We start from the raw sequence: 25,251 nt of genomic DNA, 5'->3' as shown, positions 1-25,251 counted from the left end.
TAAGCTAATGAACCTACAGTCGCTCCACCAGCTTTTTGTCGAGTTTGGCTGGCTGTCTGGCTTCAATTTGATACTCCTCTTGACCAAACGCTTTCGTCTCTGCGGCAAGGCATCCTCCGATGTCGAAAACATTGTTATTTTCTATTATTGATTTATTCAGTTTAGTTGGTTAGAGAAGCACAGCATTGCACTTGGCGGTTTTTGTGTGCCAAGGCAGCAGACATTGCACTTGGTTTGTCTGGCTATTCGCAAAGCCAAAAGCGTAGCAAAAGTTGGTTAGATTCTTTTATTTAATTGCCTTGTGTTGTTTTCTTTTTCTTATCTTAGCCGGTGCTAATTAAAGCGTTGGGTTATAAACAATATTAAATTATTTGATTTGGCAGATCAAAGCGACAGCTCATCACATGTTATCTGCCTTACAGTGGCGTCTAAACAAACATGCACACATAGTTCACACAACTCACTTCTTAAAAGTTCATATTTAAGTTTTCGTAGAATCATGGGCATTATTAAAAATATATTCGAATTTGTTTTACAATTTATGTGTTTTATTTTTGTGCTGATTTTGTCTTCGCGTTTGTTTATGAGATTTATTAATGTTTATATATTTAGGATTCGAAATTCTTTCGACGATTTATCGCTTTTTGATTATAAATTTATGATTTTAGTTAAGTTCTTTATGGTTAATAAATCAATATAATATATTTTTTTATATAAATTTGAAATTAAATGTTTTTATCGTAGCTTATAACTTTTTAATTATTTGTCGTTGTCGAACCGATTTTATGTTGGCTGCTCTCGAAATTCGTTGTACCACCATTACGCGTCTCGTTTTGATTAGTTGATTTCGTTTAAGGCATTTCGTATAATTATTTTAGGTAATTTATTTCGCAGCTACACAGACGCATTTTTATGCTATTCGTTCGAAAGTCGCCGACAAACTGCTCTCAGATTTTTCGTTCATTCGACCATCATCAACGGCGGCAAAAACAGCGTGAAGAGCGACAAAAAACCATTTAGCAGTAAAGATTTTTGTGTTATTATTTAACACAACTTTGTGCAAAAGGCGAGCGAAAAAAAATAATGTTAGGTCTTTAGTACTAACAACGAAATAAAATAAAAACCAATTTGGTGAGAGCCCAGAGCGAAGCGATAGCGCTCTGCAAATACAAATTAAATAACCAAAATAAGAAAAAAAGCTAGAGAAGTAGGCAACATTTTGCTGTATTTGTGCTGATAAGCTAAATTCACAATTATATTACACAAGCTGATAGTGATAATTTCAGTGACGTGGGCAAAAAGAGAGGATCTGAATAAGAGAGAAAAAACAAATGGGTTTGTTTATATTCAATGGGCCATTTGATAGGCAAATAGTATTGATTTTTGGGTGTCTATTTGCACACCAATTCGCAGTCGGTGTTTGCCTGTGGTTTCTGAGTCAAGGCCAAGAAAATGAAGAGGCTAATTTTGAATAAATCATCATTAAATTTGATTCAAAGTTCGCCCTTTGAAATATCTAACATCTTATCTTTTTGCAATTAATTTAAAAATGAAAAAAAAGTTTGATTGATATTTAAAGTCTTAACAAATTGAAATCTATAAATAACCATCTGATTCTTTGATTTATGGTTTAATATTTGGTGTTTGCTTTGGATGGGTTGGGCCCGCAGATAGTAGTTTTTGGCTAGATACACAGAAAGTCTTATTCAATGATTAAAAAATTCGTACTAAATTAATCTAGTTGAAAAATACAAACAATATGTACCTATAAATACGTAGTTTTACTAGTTAATATCTTTTTAAATATGATATTTTTAGATCAAGGTTCGTGTTTTCTGCTTTTACACGCTTTTTGGCATTCATCTATTGTTAGAAATCTTTTCTGGGCATTACAAGTTCTTTTTGGCAGCCGTTTGTCTTTTGCCCGTGTTCAGTTCAATTTGAAAGCCATTTATTAATGGCCTATACTTTGGCAATTACCAAGGCACTGCAACCATTTTTTACACATTAATCAATGACAACTCTTTGCGCCATGTCCTATGGACAAAAAAAAAAATAGTAACGAAACGCGACAATTTGATTTGTTTATTTGCCTTGATTTTTTTGCACACTTTATGGCAAATTTATGGCATCAACAAATACGAGAAAAACGAGCTGGAGCAAAATTTGCATGCAAATTGAGCGCCAAATGCGCATTTCAAATTGATTTGAGATACGAACGCCTCGAAAATTGCCTTGAAGTTGCCCCATGCCGCACGTTGCAAGCACCCAATTGAGTTTCAAATGCCAAAGATCCAAAGCAACCGTATCTGTATCTGAATTTGCATTTGCATGCGACTTCGTATCTCTGTTCTGTATCTGTATATTTGGAGTTGCCAGCAGTGAACTATAATTTGATTTGTTTGCTTTTCTATTTAGTTTAAAACTTTATAGATGTTGCAATATCCTTTGATCTAAGACCACAGCTGCAGAGATGACAACTTCATGAGAACTATGGGATTGTGTAGTCAAAAAAGTGCACAAAAATTGTTAACAAAAATTGGGTTAATATGCAACTTGATATGTTTTGAAGGTACTTTCATTTTGAACTTGAACTTTACACATATGTTAGTCTCTAAAAATGGCTTCTGTTGCCGCTTTTTTGAGTTTATTACTTTTACTTTCAATTTTTGTTCCACTGTTTTGTTTTTATATTCCCTTCTAAGAGTCTAACAAAATTTTTCACACTTTCGTGCGTAAAAATCTGACATGTGCCGCAGCATCGCTAATTGCTAAGAAAAGAAAGCAAAAGTATCTGCCAAAGGCGTGTCTCACTTGGCTCTATGAATCATCTTCGTCACACAGAACCAAAAATATATAATATGTTGGTCTTGGTTTTTATCTAAAATCACGCGTCATTTAAAAACTATAGCTCTAGAATACAAATAAATTCAAATACACAAGATATTTTATTTGTAAATATACTGTCATTATTTGTATCTAGGTTTTAACGATATCAACAACAATATCCAAAACTTTCAGGATACTCCTCAAACGTTCAAGAGGAAGTGTGAATTTTTATAATATTTTCTTTTTCTTTAAAATAGAGTAACTCATACAACTAATTAAATGTTTTAAACTAATTCTGGATTTTTTGTTTTTTTCAAAACTATTTTATCACGTCATAATTCCTCGAATATACTATATATTTTCTTTCAGTGGAGACCAAGAAACTTATAAATTGAGTTCTATTTGGCATGCTATTTCTGGAGATCGTTCCGCCGCCCACTCACCTGCCACATCAAAGTACCGGTCCCACGTGCTGTTGCCCAGCCGATGACTCTGCTGCTCCTTTGATGGCCCGTGACCATTGGTGAGGCTCAGGCTGAGTTTGTTGTTGTTCCGATCCATGGACAGGGATCCTCCGTATGGCGTCTTGCGCCTCTTCACCGAGGTCCGCTCCAGAGTCCGCTCGAAATCGCTGCACACCTCGTCGAGCGCCTCGTGGAGGAAGGCTCGCGTCTCCGGCGGACTGATCGCCGGACGATGGTGGTGCTGCTGGTGGTGGTAGATCCCCCCTCCCGCACCCACGTCACTTTCCACGCCCCCGCGGAGGGAGGAGCAGGTGGAGGAGGCGGTGCCGAAGGGAGACTCCGATCGCGGCGGTATGCTGCCGTAGGTGAATCGCGGCACGGACGACGAACGCGGTCGGTAGCAGGGGGTGGTGCTGTACGACTGCGACATACCCACACCGCCCACCGCCCCTCCAATGGGGCGTGGCGAATCCGGTTCGCTTTCATGTGAGGCCTGCATGGAAAATTGAAAAGGTGACAAGTTAATTGCACGTGCAGTTTCGCGAGTTTGGAGATCAAAGGAAAAGACCACACAGACGTGACTCTACATTGAAAATTTTGTGTTTGCTGCAAGTTTGTATTTTGAATCTCTGAATACTAAATTTGCAAATTTGTATACTCAAATTTTGGATTGCTTTTTGATCAACAGAAAAATGAATGAATGATTTAAAATGGTGGAAAAGTAGACTTGCAAATAGGACACCATAACCTGCATTGCTTTAACTATAATTGGAAATAATCAAAATCGATTTAAAATACTTGCTAATGTTTTCTGATGATGATTGTCTTCAGGAAGATAACAAACTATGAAATTCTTTTAGAGAATGCTCATTAGTACTTAACCTACCTCGCTTAGCTTTCCCTGCACCCGTGACTCCGCCTGCCAATCGCCGCCGAAGAGGCTCTCGAATCCCAGCATGAACTCCATGGACTTTCGGGACCTTCGGCGATCCCGGCGCCGCTGCTCCTCCTCGCTGGGCTTCTCGTGGGCCAGGGCCTCACAGTAGCGCACAAAGTCCAGGTCGATGTGGTAGCCATAAGGACAGCAGTTGCAACTCCGCACCGAGCGACTCATGCCCGAAGGAGCGGGATTCGCGGGGGAAGAGCCAGGATGAGCTGCAAGAGAAGTCAAACGAAATGGAATAAGTATCTCGGGGATATATGTATATAAAAGCCAGACACGGTATATCTTAATGTCACTGCCAAGGTCACGTCAACAGTCGATTCTTGGTATTTGGCCACAGTCAAACCACAAAAAAGGTATCTTTTTTTGTGCGTCTGTGCAACGCAGACGGAGGGAGCCACACCTGCCCTCCATCAAACACGTTTCGGATCGGATTTGGTAATCTGAGCAGCAGGTACAAAGGCGCAGTTCTCGGAATGCCCCCTTGTGTATCCGCAAGATACATTCGTGCCTTATTTGTTCTTAATTGCGCCTTATAATAACTAATTTTGGCTAATTTAGATAAACCACTTTTGGCCAGCTGAATCACTTTTAACGAAGCAATTTAAGTTATTTACGTTGGCATTGGTGTAAACGATTTTGTAATCAAGGCAAATAATAATTAAATAATGATTCAAGTAATGGGGCTTAATAGTCAGCTCAGAGATTTTAACGTTAAAAGCCAGCACAAACAAAGTATGTTTGATCAATTTATGTTATGTATTTATCAGATAGCTCTTTTTCCTGCCTTTCACTCACTTTCTTGCGGAATTTTTGCCTCATGCCAGAGCCACAAAACTCCTATCCAAAATAGATTCCACAGCATTTTGTTGTTACTCGAATTTGCACTCAAAACATTTGGAATTCCTGCAGCGCGTCGGCTGACCTCCAAATTTTTTCGATAGTATGATTTTAAAAACCACAGAAAAACCAAACGTTCTACTCTTCGGGAAAGCCTTCAACAAACTGACCGGCAAACTTATCAAATACCAACTTTTTTCATCATTTGGTTAATTAAACCCGATAAGATATGGGAGCATTTAGCCACGCTTATCAAGTTATCAAGTTGCCAAGTATAAAGCTCTTTGCCGTCGCCATCTGTTGGCGAACTGCAATCGGTTCGGATTGAAAAGTGCAGAAGATACATTTCACTTTTCATTCATGAAAATAAACAAACGAGCGTGTGGGTTGAAAAACGCTTCGCTTAAAATCGTGGGCGTGTCTAGATTGTGAAAGTGTTCAACGCGGCGTATACGTGTTGGACCGACTTAAGAGGTCGCATATTGATGAGCTCGAGTGGCCGTAATTAGCAGGCGGCTCCATGGCCACGGCCAAATCTGTTCACCGGCTTAATTATCATCGATCGCAACGAACACCCACCCGCAATCAAACACTCTTAATCGTATAATCACACAGACTATTCAAATTTGGCGTGGCTTCTACAGTTTTTTTTTGTTTTTTTTGGATTCAGTGGGCGGACAAGGAATGTGGCTCCATAAATGTCCACTAATTGCAGGGTGTTTAATACTGTCTGAGTATCTTAAAAGGCAAAACATTTTGTTTTTAACTATGTACTAGCATGTAAATGCAGAAAAAAAATTATGAATATCTTGATAATTGACTGGAATCTTAATAAAAACCCAGTAGAATCCGTATAACTTTCCCATGTAATTGCTTAATTGTCATTTTGCGAATACAATCAGTATGGCGGCGAGTTTACAACTTCATTTGGCCGACAATCTGCCAACCATATAAGGGCGCCTACATACAGTCACATAAATCGTATTGTCGCACCCGACACACATAAAAATTAAGAAATTAACCCAGCTCGATCACAACAGTTGAATTACGATCATACTCTGCAGGCCCATGTCCCATGTCCCAATCATCATTATCGTGATCGCTTCGATGTTGATCAGACCTCTTGTAATGACTACATTTTTGGCGTAGGCGTATTGGTGAATGATGCAGATGCTGTCCAGCATACAAAATGAACTCATCTTGTGAATGATATGGGAAAGAAATGAATGTGTTTGTGGGAATATCGAAGTTTGTATACGCTTTATTCCACCTTATAAATAAATATTTTATAATATTTAAGATCAAGTTGATATAGCCTTTAGCTAAGCGTATTGGAACACCAAATTCAAACTGGTTGGCCAACCGACATGTGCACAATTTGCTCATATGGGGGCTATTTCTGAGGTAGGCGGCATTCGCAGTTGCAGCTGCTGCAGCTAATGAAGCTAACGGTGCAACAGCCACAAATTACCGTAAAGTGCAAAAATTTAATTATGCAAAACACGTGCAATGCTGTTCGATCTAATTGCATGCCCCAACTCACTTGACAGGCAACCGAAAAAAAATGCGACAGCCGAATATAAAATAAGTGAATAATGGGTATGTTAGCCATAATCAAGAGATTTTACTTTGGTAGAAATAACTATAATTTTAAATTAGCAAAATACATTTGGTTTAATAAATACACCCTCAATAAGAGATGCTCTTTATATAATATTTAATGAAAAAAATAGTTTTTTATATTTGAAGAAAGGCTATAAACTTTTGAGATTTTTAATTGCTCCAACGATGGGATGGCAAAATTGAGATTAAGACAGTCAAAACTCTAGGTATAGCTACTTTTTAAAAAGACTTAAATATTTAAATACGTTGAACTAATAACAGTATTTTGTAAAAATATATGGCCGACTAAAAAGTTAAATTTTTATATTTTTAAAGAGAAAGAAAACAATTCTAACATCCCTGTTCCTTCTTAATGGATTTCCGTTTTTCCATCACGCCTCACAATTTTCTTTTCTTTTTTTAAGTGCTCCCCAGGCGAGATTCGCTCTCTTTTTATGGCTGCATTTTAATTACCCAATTAAAGTTGTCCCTTTCAGTCGACTACTTGTGGTTGCTGCAGTGGTTTATGGCCTTTAGTTTTTAATGATTTTTCAACGTGTCATAAACTTTTGTCGTTTTTAGTTTTCTTTCAAAATTATGGTGAACACTTCGTGTGTGGCTAATGAGTTGAAATCGCGGGCCAGCTGACATTTAAGCGCACGTTGCCCATTTTAATTGCTTCAATTAACGCTGAAGTTGAAAATCAAAACCTGCCACGCCCACTGCCCACTGCCAACTAAACTGTCAACTCACATCCGCTTGTCATAAATTGGCCGCTGCAAAAAGCCCGAATTATTTGATATCGAGGGAAATATTTGCGTTTAAGCCGCAAACCAGTTTGGTCTCAGTTTGGCTTAATTAAAAGTTGCATTTTTTGGCGGAAGGGGGAGTGTGTGTGGGTCTTGCCAAAATTGATTTCCATAAAGGAGTTGAGATACGAAAAATATTTCACTGGATTGGAGTAGGCTGAAAAAAGTGCGTTGCGGCGCCGCTGTGACAAATTTGCCTTTTCGGCCAAGTTAAGTGTATTGTTAACACCGCTCAACACAATTGTGGGTGTTGGCCCGACTTTGCGGATTCGTGTGCGGGCGTTAGGTTGACCCACATCCGATCTTGTGGCCAAAAGCTGCTGTAGAATGTCAGCCATGTGGGCCTGAGACACGTTTTTAGTATTATTTTTATGGCCCAGACCCACGCGCTGGGTTTCTTCAACTTACCATTTTCCTCAATGAAGGCGCGTTGACTTCGCAAAACCAGCGACCTGGAAACGAATCGGACCAAAGAAATTCTTGTTAGTGGAAATTGGCAAATAACGTAAACCATATAATGAAAGATTACAGGGCCTGCACAAACAATAACAAGGAAAGTCTCTTGCGAAAGGCTAGAAAAGCGCCAACGCTATTTGTCTTTGCAATCAGATTTAAAAATAAATCAATGCAACCAGCACGCTGAGAAAAATACATAGATTATGTTTATAAATAAATGATTTTTACTTTTTAACTTTGAGCTGATATCTTTAATGGATATCAAAATATAAAATATTTTGCTATGTGACTTAATAAATAAAGCTATAAATAAAGTTATCATAAAATAAGCAATTTAAATTGATTATTTTATTTTTTAACTGATCTTGGATAAATTCCGTCGTTCAATTTATTTATTTACGAATATAACACGAAGTTAGATTGTATAATAATAATATAGATCTTTTTTTTAATTATCAATCTATTATGGCTTTTATTTAATTATTACTTATTTATTTAAAATTGTTTCAGTGCTGTGATTTTTCCTGTGCACTCGACACGGAATGCGACAAATGCGTAGATACCAAAGAAACACAAACAGTGCGACAGATATAGATAGAAATCACACTTGCCGTAGGGAAGAAATTATAATAAAATATATCAAGCTGTCAGCGTTTTGAGTTCTTGTTGTCGCCCCCTTTGTTCGGTATTTGGAAACATCTTTGGAAATATATTTGAGAGCGCGCGCCACAAAATCCAGTATAAACTGTTTGCCCCACCATTCCGAGGAATGGTTCTCATCCAGACCCGTCCTCATCCACATTCCCATCCCCATCCGCATCCCCATCCCCATCCCCATCCCCATCCTCATCCCCAATCCACAATCCCACCAGAACTCATTAGTGAACTTTGCCGCCCTGATCCCTACTCCAATTTTCCTTGGGTTTCCTGGAAAACGTAACATGCGTGCCGCATTTTTCATTTTTCCACTTTGCTGGAAACGGAAACTGCAATTATTTATAATTTGTTTTGGGTCCTCAAGGGGATACCAAATTATCCAAATGCAATTAGCCAAATAAGCCAGCGTTACCTTGGCTCTTCATGCATTATCAATTAATTGCCTGTCATGTTTTTGACCAAACAACAGTGTTGCTGATTTAATGATATTATAAATAAATTATATATATTATATGTATGTATATATATCTTTCAAGGAGTCAAATTGAAAGCCGTCTGGCAATTTGCTGCCATATTTCTCGAGTCATTTTTCACGTTTCCATCTTTTGCCCGATTTGAAAATGTATGTAAAATGAAAATTTATGCGTCAACTGATTTATGCGGTTTCGCTATATGCATGTTACATGAATGGAAAAGGCCTGACATGGATGGACCCACTACTCCCCCTCCAAAGAAACCTGCATTCATGTGGAACGGTTGCGGCATCGCGTATTTTTGGATTGCCGACCAAATTAATATGCGTGTTTATGATTATGATACACGAAACTCGTTGTTTTTATGTTCTGCCTTCTAGCTTTGTCTAGCCACAATTTGTTGCGGCTTTTCCTTGTTTACGCGGACCGTTCTCATAATTAGAAATTATTATAATTGGATTCGGTTTGGCCGAAGACAAAGATTCATGGGTTTTTTGGAAATACATTTAAGTTGTGACACTTTAGGCAGATCATTTTAAAGTTCCTTTAAAGGGCTGTCAGCTTAATAAATTGCAATTTATCTAAATACAAAATTTGAAAGTTACACATTGGCTAAAATGTTGTATTAAGCTAATCAAGGAAAGCTCTATTTAAATATTTAATGTATTTAAATCCCTATAATATATTACTAAAACACAGATTGTAAAAGTATTTATATTTTTATCAAAACCTAAAACATTTAATATTTACAAAAAAAACGAAAAAGGTTTATAAGACACCAAAACTTGTTTTGGAAACACCTTCATCTATTGACATTAGCTCATGGCCACACAAAACTCGCACTTAAGTTCACACCTTTAACACCTCCATAATAGATATAAAACAACATCCGATAAACGCTTTCAGTTTTTGCCACTTTATTAGACACCCGCACATTTGGTGCGACTTCCTTCAACTTTGGATTGCAGTGATATAGATCGCAGATCCATCACCATTATCTTTACCTCCAGAAACGCCTTACTGCTTCCTGTTCCGTGGGCGTCAGGTGGGTTATCTTTTCGGCAAACTTTGACTCATCGTAGCCCCCGATTACGGAATTGTGGAGAATCATTTCGCCGGCGTTATTGGGTCGACTACTCATGAGCAGGGCATACGTGATTTCTTAATGGCCTTTAGTCGATGGCTTTCTGCGATGGCATTTAATTAGCATTTGGCTTTTTTGGCTTTGTCTACACTTATATTTAGCTGGTGGAAATTCTATGCCGAAATTAATTAACTCCGAAGGCGACAGACGAAAACGAAAACGAAAACTTTTGGCCCGGCATTTGGAGAAACACTTTTCATCGCCGCTGCACTTTAGTTGTATGTTTTTTTTTGGCTGACTCAGATAGCTTGTAATTTTTTTTAGTTTTAGTTTCACGTTTTGTGGGGCTTTTGTCGTATCTTTTTGTTATTTTGGTTTTTATTTCTGTGCGAGTTAAACGCTCCGCGCTCGAAAATCGCTCGAATCGAACTGAATGCGCCGGGAGAAAAACTTCACGAGTTCGCCGCCTGAACTTTATGCTCTGTAAATGTGAGTATCTGTGTGTTTGGCCCTCGTGTGCGTATGCGTTTCTGTGTATCTTTTGTGTTTGTTTTGGTTGTCGACTTTGTTTTTGTTTGCCAACGATCGTCAAAGAACTTTGGCTGCCGCCAAACCAATCCGAGAACCACCCAAAAAACCCAAACACAATACCAAATGTACATTTGTTGCTAGACGCTTTTTGCTTTTAGCCCGAAGCTAAGCTCAAACGAGAGAGCTATCGATACGATAATTAATAAATATAAGTAACTGACTGCTTAGCAGCACGAAAACCAGTTCGTAACGAGTCCGCTCCAACACCCAAACAACCGATGCCGATTCCAAGTCCAATTCCAATTCCCATTCCGAATCTGTGTGGACGCCCGATAAGCAAACTTACACCTGTACTGAGAAAAATGTATGTTATGTCAGCATGGATTTGATAATCTGCCAGTTTAATTTGTCTTCAACATTTAATCATAATTAAAATTGAAACATTTTTAACAATGGATCCTCTTAAGACTATATCACCTTTTTCCATAGAAAATACAAAATACTTAATAATAATAATCGCTTTTCTGCTTAAGTCTTTTAAGTCAATATAAGACATTTACTTTTCTTAGTTTGTTAAATAATATTAAAATATTTATATGATCTCAATACATTGTTGTTTTAAGCCCTAATCTTTTGTAGATCAAAACATATAAAATTAATAACGAATCACTGAATTTTGTTCCTTGCTCAGTTCTAGTTGAAATACTTATTTAAATCACATCGACGCAATGTTCTAACTTTTTTCTAAGATTTTCATTAAAGCTACAAATTTATTTTTTGTGTAATTTTTGTAAATGTATATATTCATATTATTGTAGTGCTGTGTGTAAAATTCTGGTAGCGGAAGCGTTTTCCATGATTGATGAAGTTGGAAAGGTGTCGCCCTATCCTGGCTGTTTGATCTTTCACCGAAGGCATCATTAATCCCACAGAAGCTGAGTTGGAAAATATAGTTGCTAAACCCGAAAGTGAGATATCTTGGAGACAAGACAGGTCATTAAGCAGGAAGATATTCCGGCTAACTAATTTAAGTTGACAACGGCATGGGCTAACTTTAATGAATGTAACAAGGGTTTTACGTTACCATGTAATCCATAAAATTCTGTCACTTTTCATACCTCCTAGGCCTATCTCATTATTCATAAAATCTGGCTGAGAATGGCCTGCCAAATAAAAAAAACCCAGTAGTTGTAAACTCAGCGGGTTACAAAAGCCTGAGAATAATGAAAAAATGTTTTATTGTTTATGTAGATAAATTCTTTTGTGAGAAGAGTGGGCAAATTGAAGACCCTCCGGCAAGTAGAAATCGATTGGGTGTGACGCATAAATAATTGCAGCAATTTATTACCCCATTAAAGCAATGAGAGAATCCACTAACGCATAATTAAATGCCGTGAAATCCACTGGCCAAAGCACTAAACTTGTTTATGAATAGCAAAAAAAATAACAGTTCGACAGAAACGGAAACCGGCTCACTTAACGTTTAGCGCTGAAAAACACACGAAATCGTAGACGCCGTGACACTTTTGTAGAAATTCTCGGCCAGCTCATAGGGCATGAAAAAAAAGCTTATACAATATTCATATTTCCGTAGAAAAAAAGCCAGGCTCATTAGCATAAATTACAAAATCAATGCTCGCGGGAAATACTAATTATGAAATAAAACGATCATTTCATGGACTCGCACTGCGTCGGCTACTTGGAGTTCAATAGACGATCTCCGCTGATAGGCGGCTTTGACATCGTCGTCTTACTTTATAAGGCGGCAATTGTGTAAATAATCAACAATTGATAGTTGTTGTCCGCAGAGCAAACATTTAATTAAGCTTATAAACATTTTGATTAAAGAATGAGAAGCGCATTTGTGATCATCAGCGTTTGCTAAATGCATCATCATCAAGAGATCACGTTGATTACAATGGATAAAGAATACAATACAATATGGTAGATTAACATAACTATTTGTCATCCAAAGTTCTAATGAGTCTTTCAGTCATTAAATGCAAAAACAAGTTTGATTTCAATTTAGGTAATTAAACTTCAAATTAATTCGGCTAAATAGTTTCAGGTTTTAATCGAATTCAAATATAATGCAAATCTAATTCAATACAAATTTAAAGCAAGTTTCAATTGATTTAAATTATATTTAATGGTGTATATCATTGATGTGCATTTGCTGTGCAATAAAGTTTATTTATTTATTTGTTTTTTTGTTCATAATTTAATTAGTTTGGTTTTGTGAAGATATTGCACATGTTGTAAAACTAAACCAATTATAAAGTTGATTCAATGGCACAACTTTCTTTTTAGAAGTTTATTGTTTGTTTTTTTAATTATAGCTTTTAAATATTGAATACTTCCAGAACTTCCTGCCTTGCAACTATATGTTGCTGGAGTGTCGGTAAATAGATCTAAAGTGCCGTACAAAAACAGAGTTGCACGACATGCAGTTTGACATATTGTAATGACTATATTTAAAAGTCTGTTGTGAGTGCGTGCGAGTGTTATCTTATCGGCCGACCTGTCAATGTGTATGAGTCGACAATATGTTTATTTATATTTATTTCATTTTGAGAGCAGAGTTCGAAAAGGGAGACAACCACATTCGAGCATTGACAATGTTGGCGTCTGTCGGGGCTTTTTATGGTTGTTGTTCTGGGTTGTTGGTATAGTAATTGTAGTTTCAGTTTCCTTGTGCTAGTCGGACTTAACAAACAAAAAAGTGCAGTATTTGCATAGAATAATGTTGGTGAATGAACTGGCTATCTCTGAAACCCTTAATTAACTTCTTTTATCCCCTAAAATATTGGAAAATCTATTAAATAGACCGAGAAAAGTTGTTATGAACGCCTATACAATTATCAGGTCATCAAAATGCCCTAAACAAAAGTATAAAATTACAAAGAACTCGGCAGTTTATGTTCAATTTAAGTGGTTCCAATGGATTTACCCCCACCAACAATAGTTTAACCCGTCGAGTCATTTGATATTTCATTTTCCCTGACTCTCATTAATGTGATTGAGTTGTTTTCCTGAAATGTTTTTCACAGCTGTTTATAAACAGCCCAAAAAGTGTGAAACTCATGCCTCCATCTTCAAGGCATTGTGTTCCTTTTTCTCCGATTTTTTGGGTCATTTCAATCAACACCTGTCAACCGAGCCACATCTCATGCGTTGGCGTTGTCTAGACGGGTACCAAAAAGAAAAAAAAGCTCACACGACTGTTGAAAATCAATTAAAAGAAATTGCTGGCCACAAGGCACAAAGAAACCGTTCTCGGTTCAAGGCATATCGACACTTTCGCTAAATCAAAAAAAAAACTAAAAAACACGATACTCCTTTGCATATCGATAAACGGGGTTTGGCGTTTATAATTTATGCGATTTGGCGCAGTTTACGACAGGCTAACAAATTTTTGCAGCAACCGCCCCATGTGGCCATGCGGCCGTTCGGCAGCAAAAGATACAAGATGCAAGCGCAAGATACAAAAAACGCCGCCAGGGGCAAGCCATCAAGGCCGGAGATGGAGTTTATAGTTTTGCAAGGGGAGGGATCAGAGTTTCAGGAGGGGGTTATACGGGGGTACTACTACCCATAGATGAAGTCTTACGACCGCCGAAAGCCATGAGGCGCATAATCGAAAACAGAATTGCGGTGAACGCGTGCTCTGCGGAGCCTGACGTCAAAGTTGTAAATTATGATATAGCATGTTATAGCAATGACGGCGATCGCCGATCGTAGATCGCAGATCGGGGCGGTCCGCGGGGGGCGGCATGTTGCCCGGCCGTAAATACAGTATTTGAGTTAATTGCAAACGTTTGTAATCGTTAGGCGAAAAGGTGATCGCCTTTGACGATCATCACTTCGGACCGGACCCGCGCCACCCACTCATCCCGCACTGGAAAAATAATTAGATCACTAAAAAATTTGTATCATTGTTATTGGGTAGTTCTGGAGAAGACAATAATCAGATAAACAAAATAGTTTTTGACTTGAATCCTATCTTATACCATTTTTGTTTATATGTTTCGTAATTGTTTCCTAAGTTTTCAAGTTTTAAATTCAATTTTACTATTTTATTTTATTTTATTTATAGTGTTTATAAAAGCATGTTTTAATTATAAGAGTGCTAAAATGCTTAACCTATGTTTATAGACAAAATAAATAATTAAAATTTGTAAGGCCATATTTTTATGAATACAAGTTTTCATAAATAAATCTTGTTAGATCAATTCTTTGAAAAATCATATTTATTAATAATTAATTTTTAATTTTTATAAAATATTGATTAGTTTTATAACAAACCTTATGACACTCTGTCACACAATATTTTGTAATCAAACAGAAAAGCTTACCTTAAAAACACAAACATCTTTCTGCCTGTGCAGGCATTATTACTATTGCCAGCGCAACTTTGGCGGCGATTTATCAACAATCTTAATGCAATTTCAATGCCTTCAATTGTGAGGTTATCGTACGTATCTTGACTGTAAATCAAAGCCATGAAGCACTATTGCATCACTGGCAAAATATTTCGCCGCCGGACAACGCTCGTTAAGTGAGCAACTATTAATGAGAGAAAGATCACCGAGGCAGGGGTAAATGGGGATCGACTTTTGAGACACACTCAAGCGACAAGTCAGTGACAGATTGTGAGAGTTGAGCTTGACATTTGGCTGGCAGTTTTGCGATTTTGTTTTTTTTTCTGAATAGCCATCGGGGCGTATACGCAATTTGCATATGACAAGCTACAAAACGACTTGAACTGATGACGATGCCGCAGTCAAATGAATTTGCCCCGCCTCTTAATTGGATAAATACATTGTTATATCATCAGATAACTGATAAACAAATGACAATAAACTGATCCCTGAATGGTTAAATTAATTTACCTGACTTTGAAGCAAAACAGAGGATAATGGTTTTAAATGAAATTATTGCTCATACGAGGTGTGTTCAAAAAGTAAGGTGACTTTTCAAATTTCGCGGGCAACATATTTTCGATTATCGATTTTTTTGTTTTGTTATATTGGTACACTCTTCCCTAACATCTGTACCAAGTTTCAATGGAACATCCTCTTTTGTTTGGTTGTGAGAGGCGTAAAGTTACAAGTTATTTTGCGAGCTCGGCGATTTTTTGCTTTTTTCGGTTTTGGCTCGCCTGGGCTCTTCCATTGGGACGATTGGGCTTTGGTTTCGATATCATAACCATATACCCATGATTCGTCACCAGTTATGACCCTTTTGAGTAAATCTGGGTCGTCGTTGACGTCATTCAACAGCTCTTGAGCGATGCTCATGCGACGGTTCTTTTGGTCAAAATTCAGCAATTTCGGAACAAACTTCGCTGACACACGACTCATACCCAAAACGTTTGAAAAAATTTCATGGCATGAGCCAAGCGATATACCGACATCTTCAGCAACTTCTCTGATAGTGATTCGACGATTTTCCAAAACAATTTTCGTCACTGCTTGAACGTTTTCATCAGTTGTTGACGTGCTTGGGCGTCCAGAGCGAGGCTGGTCATTGGCATCTTCCCGGCCATCTTGGAAGAGTTTGTACCACTTGTACACATTTTTTTTACTCAGAACAGTTTCACCGTATGCCACTGTCAACATTTCAAGTGTTTCAGAGCACTTAATTTTATTTTTTACACAAAATTTGATGCAAATCCTTTGATCCATATTTTTCGATAGCAAAAAATCGCCGAGCTCGCAAAATAACTTGTAACTTTACGCCTCTCACAACCAAACAAAAGAGGATGTTCCATTGAATCTTGGTACAGATGTTAGGGAAGAGTGTACCAATATAACAAAACAAAAAAATCGATAATCGAAAATATGTTGCCCGCGAAATTTGAAAAGTCACCTTACTTTTTGAACACACCTCGTATATCAATGCATATATTAATTTCACTGTGTTCGGATTTACTTCCCTAAGTTTGTGGCATTTCGCTGGCGGCTCTTTTTCCCCCCTTCAATTAATAAATATTAACACTTTTTGCATTGATTTTCCCCATGAGGCATACATTTTTGTCTTCCACTTGGATCTGGGCGTATCGGGTTTCGTAATTGAATTTCAATCGGTGAAAGTAAATGGCAAACTTCATACTCGTATACCAACGACCGGGGCAATCAGACGCTGCAAATATTCCAACCACTTTATGGCCAAATCGTGAGCGCATAAACAAAAATTGAAAATCGGTTTTAGCCTTCGCCGAAAATCCGCTTTGAATTGCGCATTTGGAACAGGTGGTTTAGGGTAACGCTTCTACGCAAAATTATGCAAATATTTGGAGTCCAAAACGGATCAGCGAGGCAAACGGAAAAAAAGGTGACAGCATTATCGATATACGGCATCGTTAGAAGTTACCTTTTGTCCAAAGTTTGTGTGTCACATGCAAACGAGGCCTGGCAAAAATAGAATTCGAAAATTGATATTCGATAGCCGAAAAAATAAACTGCGAACCCGCATGGAATGCTGTTGACAGACCAAGGGATAGCTATAAATTTGCGTGTTCCAAAACTATTAAGCAAATCACTTTTGTTTTAGCCACAAGAGTCTCGAGTTACCATCACCCCCTCAAGAGTCATTAGCCCACTTGACCGCAACAATGAGAAATCACCTCAATTTCAGCCACAATGGCGATGAAGTAATTTTATTATATGTATCTTAGCACTTGAAATTATCAAAAAAGAAAAAAAATGGGTACATTTGCCCTAGAGCATAATGATTTGAAGAAAAAATTCGCCAAAGTTCAACCTTCCGAGGGGCTGCCACAAATTATAATTGAGCAGACGGAGACATCGGACCATAAAAAAATAAAAGTCATAATAGACATGGCTCAGACAATTGTGTACCTCTGAGCGGAAGCACTTGGCAAGGTTGAGAGCTGATTTCATTCATCACCATCAAAAAAAAAAAAAAAAACAAAAACTACACATTCATACTTCACAAAAAACACTCGACTCTACATGAATTACTTGCAAATTGCTGGCACACAAAAACCCAGACGCTTGATGCATGCATAACGAGCCTTTGACTTACTTTTTAGTCAAAACAAAACGAACGATGAATACGAGTACTTCAATATTTGCAAGTCGATGGGGATTTGTTGCCAGCTTGGCACCACGCAGATGTTGGCACACCAATTTAGCCAAGTTTTCCCACAAAATATCAAAATTCAACAAGTGCAGGCCATCAGGCTAAGTCGAAAATGCATTTTGAATCTTGTAAAAACACACAAAAGAAAGAATCTGACAGAGGGACAGAATGTTTTTGGTAATTGGATACTTTTAAGTTAACCGCTTGGACTGATGAATGCTCTTTATTTATAAATAAAAAAAATAAATTTTTTATTTGACATTATTATTATTTAATATTCCATTAAATTAAGGGTGCATACAAATATTTTTTTTTTCAATCTAAATAGGTTTTAAAAAGGATACTTAAATTACCTAAAATCCGCTTTAGGAATAAATTCAGCTGAAATAACAATAATTAAATTGTAAACAAGTGGAACTACTGGTTCTATAGAAGTTTTGGGTTTTTGTTTTTCTATTAAATATAAAATGTTAATGTAATAAATTAACAATTCTAATCTCCAAATCCTCACAATACCCTACCGATTGAGAGGAATATCACAGTACAGAAACTGCAACAGTTTATGACGCCAACTGCATAAATCAAAAGGCTTTGGGTTCGGATTACCACACGAAAACTGCAGACCTCAGACGTTTTTATCTGGGCTCTCTTCTTCCCTTGATTTTTTCCAGCTTTATGACGACCAAACCGGCTGGCATAATAACAGAGAAGAGAACTTGGTCCCTGCACGACGGCGCAAATAACTTTGCAGCGTGACTGGGATAAAATGCCAAGCCACACACAGATGAAAAAAAAACGAACAAAATACCCAATATTGGCGAGGCATCTTCCAGCCAGTCGGCAAAATTCAAACAAATCGCTCAAACAATGCCACAAAAATGAGAAACAAAAAAAAAATACGAAGAAAATGAGAAAACAATTTTTTTTTTTCGCTTGTGACACGACTCGAGTAACTTTGTAGTATGGCAATGGTGGGGGGCATTAGAAAACCCCTCAATACTTTTTGGGCTGAGCTAAGCTCGGCTCAGATTTCATTTAATTGATTACGGCGAATGTGTGTGCATTGGAAACGCTCGTTTGGGCGATTGGGTGATTGGGTGGGCCATGGGAACGAGGCGTTTTTAAACGCCTCATAAAACGCCACAGAAACGCATCCAATTTCCACGAACAGCGGTTGCTAAAAGTATTCTAACGGTCGGTTTTTTTATAAAATCTTTTGAAACATCTGCATTTACTCTGAACTTAAAAGAAATTTTGGACTTATTTTTTAAAAGATTTCAAAAGCAACTGAATCTAAACTCTCTTTAGATTCTTCTAAGTTTAAACTTAAAAGCATTTCTCTCAAAAAATTTTTTTCGTTTTATTATTTCAATGAGTGTTATTAATAAGGATTAGGACTCCATATTTATTCATAATTTCTTTAAATAGTTTTTTCAGACTTTATGGCTATGAACTTTTCGCACTCAATGTACGTGCATTTAGCTAAACGTTTTAGCCATATTTTGTTGCGGTGCGCAAATCTGTTGTTTGGCTTTTTGTGCTACTGTTTTGCCGCAACTTGGTGTTCATAACTTGGCTAATGAGTGCCACTAAAACAAAGCAAAAACTCGGCAACAACGGAGTGCATTAAAAACTTGTTATTGCCCTCGTCTATGAAGCAGCCACTGCGCTCAAATTTGTAAGCATTAAGTCTGAGGCTGTTTTTTGTCCGTCTATTTAAGTTTATTATTATGGCCTTTTTGCACTGTCGGACATTTATTGGCTGTCTTGTTCGGTGCTGTGTTGCTTTTTTGCTACCCAGCTTTATTTGTTTGTTTATGTGATTAGCCAAGTTCATGTGGTCTGAGGGTCACCGTTGCACGTGAAAAGGGGGGCGTGGCCAATGGCCGATGGCCTATGAATATGAACGTTAACCAGTCGAAGTGGCATTTCCCAATCACTTTAAGCCTATTACGAGCCGAAACCAATCGATCTTGGGCAATGCGCTGTATAACTGCAGTGCCCAGTTTACAAAAGATATTCAGCCACTTATGCCAGGCATCTCACTTGAACACTTGCCGTATTTCAGCGACAAATTGCCAAATACCCACAGCCAATTCCATTGATCTTTTGGCATCAAAGAAGCTTTGCCGCCGCCGCACATTGGCCAGAAAAATGGACACTCCCGCTGCTGGGCAATAAAAGTTTTCCCATTGTTCGAATATCGATGGCTAAATGGGTTTTTTTATTAAGCCAACTTGATGGAGGCAAAAAAGGGTTTTACCATAGCCAATAATCCATCAAAACATGAATAGTCTATTGAGCTTTTAATGGGATTATTCATTGTTAACGAGTTATAGGGGAGTTAAGTTTTTTAATGAATTTGACATTTTTATAAAGTACTTATCGATTGCCTTATAAGTTATACAAAACTTATGTAACGATCTATATGATACTCTCATTTAAAACTGTCAATAAAAGTTTCAAACATGTTCTGGTTTTTAATTTGTATAAAAATATGGTATAAAATTTTAGGTGATCATATATTTGGCCTATGAAAGTATCTTAAGATCTTCAATTATCTTTTATTATTGTTTTATTTGTGTTCTTTGTAAAGAATCATCGTATCCATTAGTGACACTCCTAAACATAAATTTTGTAAGTTTTTTGCTTGTATATTATTCGGACTTTAATTGTAATTGTTCTATAAATTTATAGTCTTTAAATTATTTAACCCATGGTCATGAATATCTTTACCAAGATCAGAAGCATTCTTTCAATACCCCGGCATTGAGCTCATTGAAAGAAAAAAAACAATCGAGGCGAGATTTCACTAAATAGATATCTGAAATTGGCCGGGGGCCATCATGGGCAACTTTAACCCATGGTGACCCAACTTTTTGCCGCATTGGCACGCGAGTTAACTAGCCAACTTCTGCATTCATCCGCAGCGAAGTTTGCGTGCTGTTTGTCTTGGGCCGATTATTGGTTTTTCCTGCTACTTAAAACCAACATGCAATGGCTGAAAGGCATCTCTCGGCTTATTAAAACGCAATCAGCGCAGTCACAGGAAACAGCCGGCACAAAAAAACACACAAACAAGAAGCATACAACAAAAAAACACACACAAAAAGAAACACACTTCTTGTTTGGCCAAGTCAACGCGGCTTTTGACCATAAATCGCAGTGGGGCCAAACCGCCTTCAAAACTATTCGCGGCATTTGTGTCAAACACGCGACCCAGTCTTCCACTGCAACTGCAACTGCAACTGCTTCTTTTTCTGCAGTCTACAGGCTACAGTCTACAGTCTACACAGGCTGCAATCTTCGGAAATCTTCGCGGTCCGCAGGCTTCTTCCCAGTGGAGACCCGGTAAACAATTGGCGACAGCCACTGCCACTTTTGGCCAGTTTTCCTCGCTCTGGCCAAATCTGCTAAATGCACTAAATTGGCAACTGGCTTAGAAAGTCGATGGGGTGGCTGCTGCTGTTTCTGCTACTGCAGCGAGTCGAAAGAAAGTCAAATGACAGCCAATACACGCAGAAAACTCAGACAATGAACTTTCGAGTATGTGGGTGAAATGTAAAGGGATGAAGGAATCATTCAGAAAATAAATAAGAAACATTTAGTTTCAAATAGTTTGCCTTTAGATTGGAATTATTAAATTTATATATAGCCACTGGAAGCGTGATAAATCAATCAATAAGTTTCCAAAATAATTAGTTTCCTTTAGTTTTAAGGATGAAACTTTTCGTTAATTGATGTTTTTGAACGTCCTAATTTAAACTTCATATTTATTGTAATGTCTTATTTTTATTTTAGAAATATATTTAACAATTGATTAATGTCTGAGCCAACAAAAATGAATATTTAATTTTTTATAGTATCTTAAAGGAATTAAAATGTGTATTGCAGAGTTATAATTTTCTAAGCATTGAACTTAGCATGAGTTAAGAATAATTCTTACAAAAACAGCTTAATTTTTGAAAATGCTTATATTTTAGTATATGTACCTAAAGTAAAAATAATTCTATTACCCCAAATGTGTTTTAACAAAAATTTGTTTACAACAAAATTCTAGAGAAACAGATAATATACGAAAGCGTTTCAAAAGTAATTATGGCAAGATGAGAAGCAGTTTTCCTCAAGTTTTTTGTGTACTTACATTATGGTTTATTTACTGCTGATGCTGGAATGTTGTTGAAGCGGTAATTGCTGACTGTTGCAGCTGCAATTGTTCTCCCCTCGCCGCTGCACTTTAATTAGCAGCTGCAGGGCGCATCCGCAGTTGCAGTTGCATATTGCTGGTTTTGCTGGTACAGCATCATTAGCTGACTGATTGGGAAAACTTAGACCGCTCGACTACTTCGTCACCTTCTGGCGAAAATCGAGACCTTTTTCCCCTGGATTTTTTGTGCTGTTTTGATTACCGCAGATTGCACTTTTCAACGTGTTGTTGTCGTTAACTTGTCGTGGCTGTCGTTGTTTTGTTATTTTTGTTATTTTTGTTTACGCGAACGTTGCCAGTTGCATGTTAATTAAGCGCGCCTTGACTGCATTTTCCTTAGCCAATTGTTGTTGTTGTTTTCGCTGCAAGGGTTAACGTTAACCGATTATTGTTGTTGCTCTGGCTTTATGCTTCATTTATGCTGAACATGCAGTCTAATGGGCAACATTTGTTTTATGTCAGCCTGATGGGCAGTTCAAATATCTATTAAATACATTAAAGGCACGTTTTGTCGACTCGTCATGACTTGGACATTTATGCAAAATCTAAAAAGGTATACTTTGTATGATGAATTATTACTTGGGTTCGCTCACACACGGATGAGCATTCTTGGAATTTCTGAAGCTCAAAAGCAGCGGGAGGGCTTATAATGAGAATTTAAATTGAAAAAGCCTAAGAAAAGAGAAATGGGATTGAAATTATTCTTTGTTGGACAGTAAATTGTCAATTAGATGTATGAAATAAAATATATTTAGACAAAGAGATTTTAAGTCAAAAAATAAGTTAAAAAATCAAACATCAAAGAAGATATTTGATTCCAATTATAGTCATTTTAGCAGTAAAAGTGTGTTACATATATATAAAGTTAGTTTGGCATTTATAGATTACGCAAAACTTGATGCTTTTAAAATTCTTTACGAGGTATCCCAATCTGCTTTTAAAAATCTCCATAAAACACTAAGAGCCCCACAAATTATAATCTTTGAAGGCATTCCAAGGTTAGCACTAGTATAAGATCTGAAGTTATTCCCAGGCAACCCACGCAAAGTGACAGAACTCATAAACCAAATATCGCAGCCGAGAATTTAGCGTTGGCGTTGCAGCTGCGAAAAACAAAAACTCCAAACTGACCAAAAACCGAATGCCTTTTGCCAGATTTTATGATTATCATATAGTAGGTGCGTGTGTATATTCCGCGTATGCCGACTTTTGAGATCACTTTATGGTTTGTTGGTCTTATAAAGTATAAAGCATTTTGGCCACCCGACGTGGGTTGATTTTTTAGTGCGAAATTGTTTCTTTTTAATGGCTCCGAGGTCCGCCAAACATTAAGGGGCATCTCTCGACAAATTTTTTTAACGAGTCATTGCAGGTGCATTAAAACTGACAAACTGAATGAGTGACTGAGTGACGGGTTGGCCGCTTGACGGCCCGACTGATGAAAGGCCTTAGAATTTCCGCCTCTGGGCTGGTTGTCTAATGCACTTTTAATGATTTTATACAAGTCAAGTTATGCACATTGCTTCGGTTTGTTTTTTTTCGTATTTTTGTAACAACTTGTTTCGGTTTTGGCTCACGCACCTGTTTCACTGTTTGCTGCTCTTTTAAAGGCAAAACAAAAGCAACTGCCGCTCAATTACAAGCGACAAAACGTTTTTTTAATGAACGCAACAAATACCCGAAGCCGGATAATTTGTCGCATTTTCCCACACACAAAAACTGCAACTGGAAAACGAGAAAAATCGAAATTCGTTTCGAATTTGGAGTGGAAATGCGCGACACGATGTTGCAAGCGACGCGTACGAACTGCAACTGCAACAGCAACTGAAGTTGGCTGCAGCTGCCGGAAAAGTAATCCCGACCAGATCTTACACTCTCTCTCTTCCGCTCTCCGTACATACACATATAGGGAGATATATCTCTCGTTCTCAACCGATCCCTCAACTCTTTCCGTGTTGCCAAACAAAACGTTCTAACGAGATCTGCATTGGGAGTATGAAATGAATTCAAATCGCGTCGCCGGTTTTTCGTTGTTGTTCGCTATCCGCGCTGCTCGCAACTGAACGCCAGGTGCGAATCCACTCGGTAACGAAGCCCAGGTAAGAAAACAACGCCGGCAGAGCACTCAAATGGGTAGGCTTCAATGGGTTAACTGGCTTAAGCGGCGTTGTTGTTGCCGGCAGGCCAGGAAGCAACACTCGTATGTTGCTGCAACATTACTTATTAGTCGCATGTTGCCAGCGCATTTGTTTAGTTTTCTTTAAAGAAAATATATCTTAGAGCTTTACTAAAAACAAAAAGTCACAAATACAAAAACAAAATCACAAATTTTAAAAATATAAGCAAGCTTAACTGATTTTTCTACATGAAGTAAATACCATTTTAAATTCAAGCCCATTGTGGTTTAATTCACTTAAGCTTATAGATTCCATAACTTTACCAAATTTTATCCGATTCCAACGTGGCATACCTCTAAAGACTTGTGTTTCGATTCTCTAAAAATCTGCATTCAAAATTTTCAATTTAACGTTGATCAAAATTTTGACCCATTTTCATGTTAGTTATTACTAAGTTTTCGATGACTTGAAAAATGGAGTCCCATAATTGGACTTCTAGATTCCATAACTTTACCAAATTTAATCCGATTCCAACGTGGCATACCTCTAAAGACTTGTGTTTCGATTCTCTAAAAATCTGCATTCAAAATTTTCAATTTAACGTTGATTAAAATTTTGACCCATTTTCATGTTAGTTATTACTAAGTTTTCGATGTCTTGAAAAATGGAGTCCCATAATTGGACTTCTAGATTCCATAACTTTACGAAATTTAATCCGATTCCAACGTGGCATACCTCTAAAGACTTGTGATTCGATTCTCTAAAAATCTGCATTCAAAATTTTCAATTTAACGTTGATTAAAATTTTGACCCATTTTCATGTTAGTTATTACTAAGTTTTCGATGTCTTGAAAAATGGAGTCCCATAATTGGACTTCTAGATTCCATAACTTTACGAAATTTAATCCGATTCCAACGTGGCATACCTTAAAGACTTGTGTTTCGATTCTCTAAAAATCTGCATTCAAAATTTTCAATTTAACGTTGATCAAAATTTTGACCCATTTTCATGTTAGTTATTTACTAAGTTTTCGATGTCTTGAAAAATGGAGTCCCATAATTGGACTTCTAGATTCCATAACTTTACCAAATTTTATCCGATTCCAAAGTGGCATACCTCTAAAGACTTGTG

The 25,251-nt window shown here is 37.3% G+C and overlaps 1 protein-coding gene across 7 annotated transcripts in view; it reads right to left on the bottom strand.

The window, feature by feature from the left end:
• Positions 1 to 24,045, bottom strand: part of LOC108040924 (KN motif and ankyrin repeat domain-containing protein 1) — a 30,932-nt gene extending 6,887 nt beyond the window's left edge. The window contains exons 1-5 of one of the 7 annotated variants that reach the window (XM_017118615.1): positions 23,584 to 24,045; positions 21,940 to 22,547; positions 7,896 to 7,939; positions 4,180 to 4,448; positions 3,273 to 3,786 (exon numbers count right to left, since the gene is read on the bottom strand). In XM_017118615.1, coding sequence (XP_016974104.1) covers positions 3,273 to 3,786; positions 4,180 to 4,448; positions 7,896 to 7,939; positions 21,940 to 21,941 — 829 coding nt within the window. In that variant the 5' untranslated portion in view covers positions 21,942 to 22,547; positions 23,584 to 24,045. Of the gene's footprint in view, positions 1 to 17; positions 952 to 3,272; positions 3,787 to 4,179; positions 4,449 to 5,034; positions 5,226 to 7,895; positions 7,940 to 10,077; positions 10,595 to 21,939; positions 22,561 to 23,583 lie in introns of those variants that run through there. The other 6 variants (XM_017118616.1, XM_017118613.1, XM_017118611.1 and 3 more) reach the window with 6 other exon arrangements.
• Between the last annotated feature and the right edge of the window lie 1,206 nt (positions 24,046 to 25,251).

This window comes from Drosophila rhopaloa, unplaced genomic scaffold (genome assembly GCF_018152115.1).
Source record: "Drosophila rhopaloa isolate 14029-0021.01 unplaced genomic scaffold, ASM1815211v1 contig_115, whole genome shotgun sequence".
NCBI classification, from domain to species: Eukaryota; Metazoa; Arthropoda; class Insecta; order Diptera; family Drosophilidae; genus Drosophila; species Drosophila rhopaloa.
Note: the sequence above shows the minus strand (reverse complement) of the source record. Positions and strands in the feature narration are given on the sequence as shown.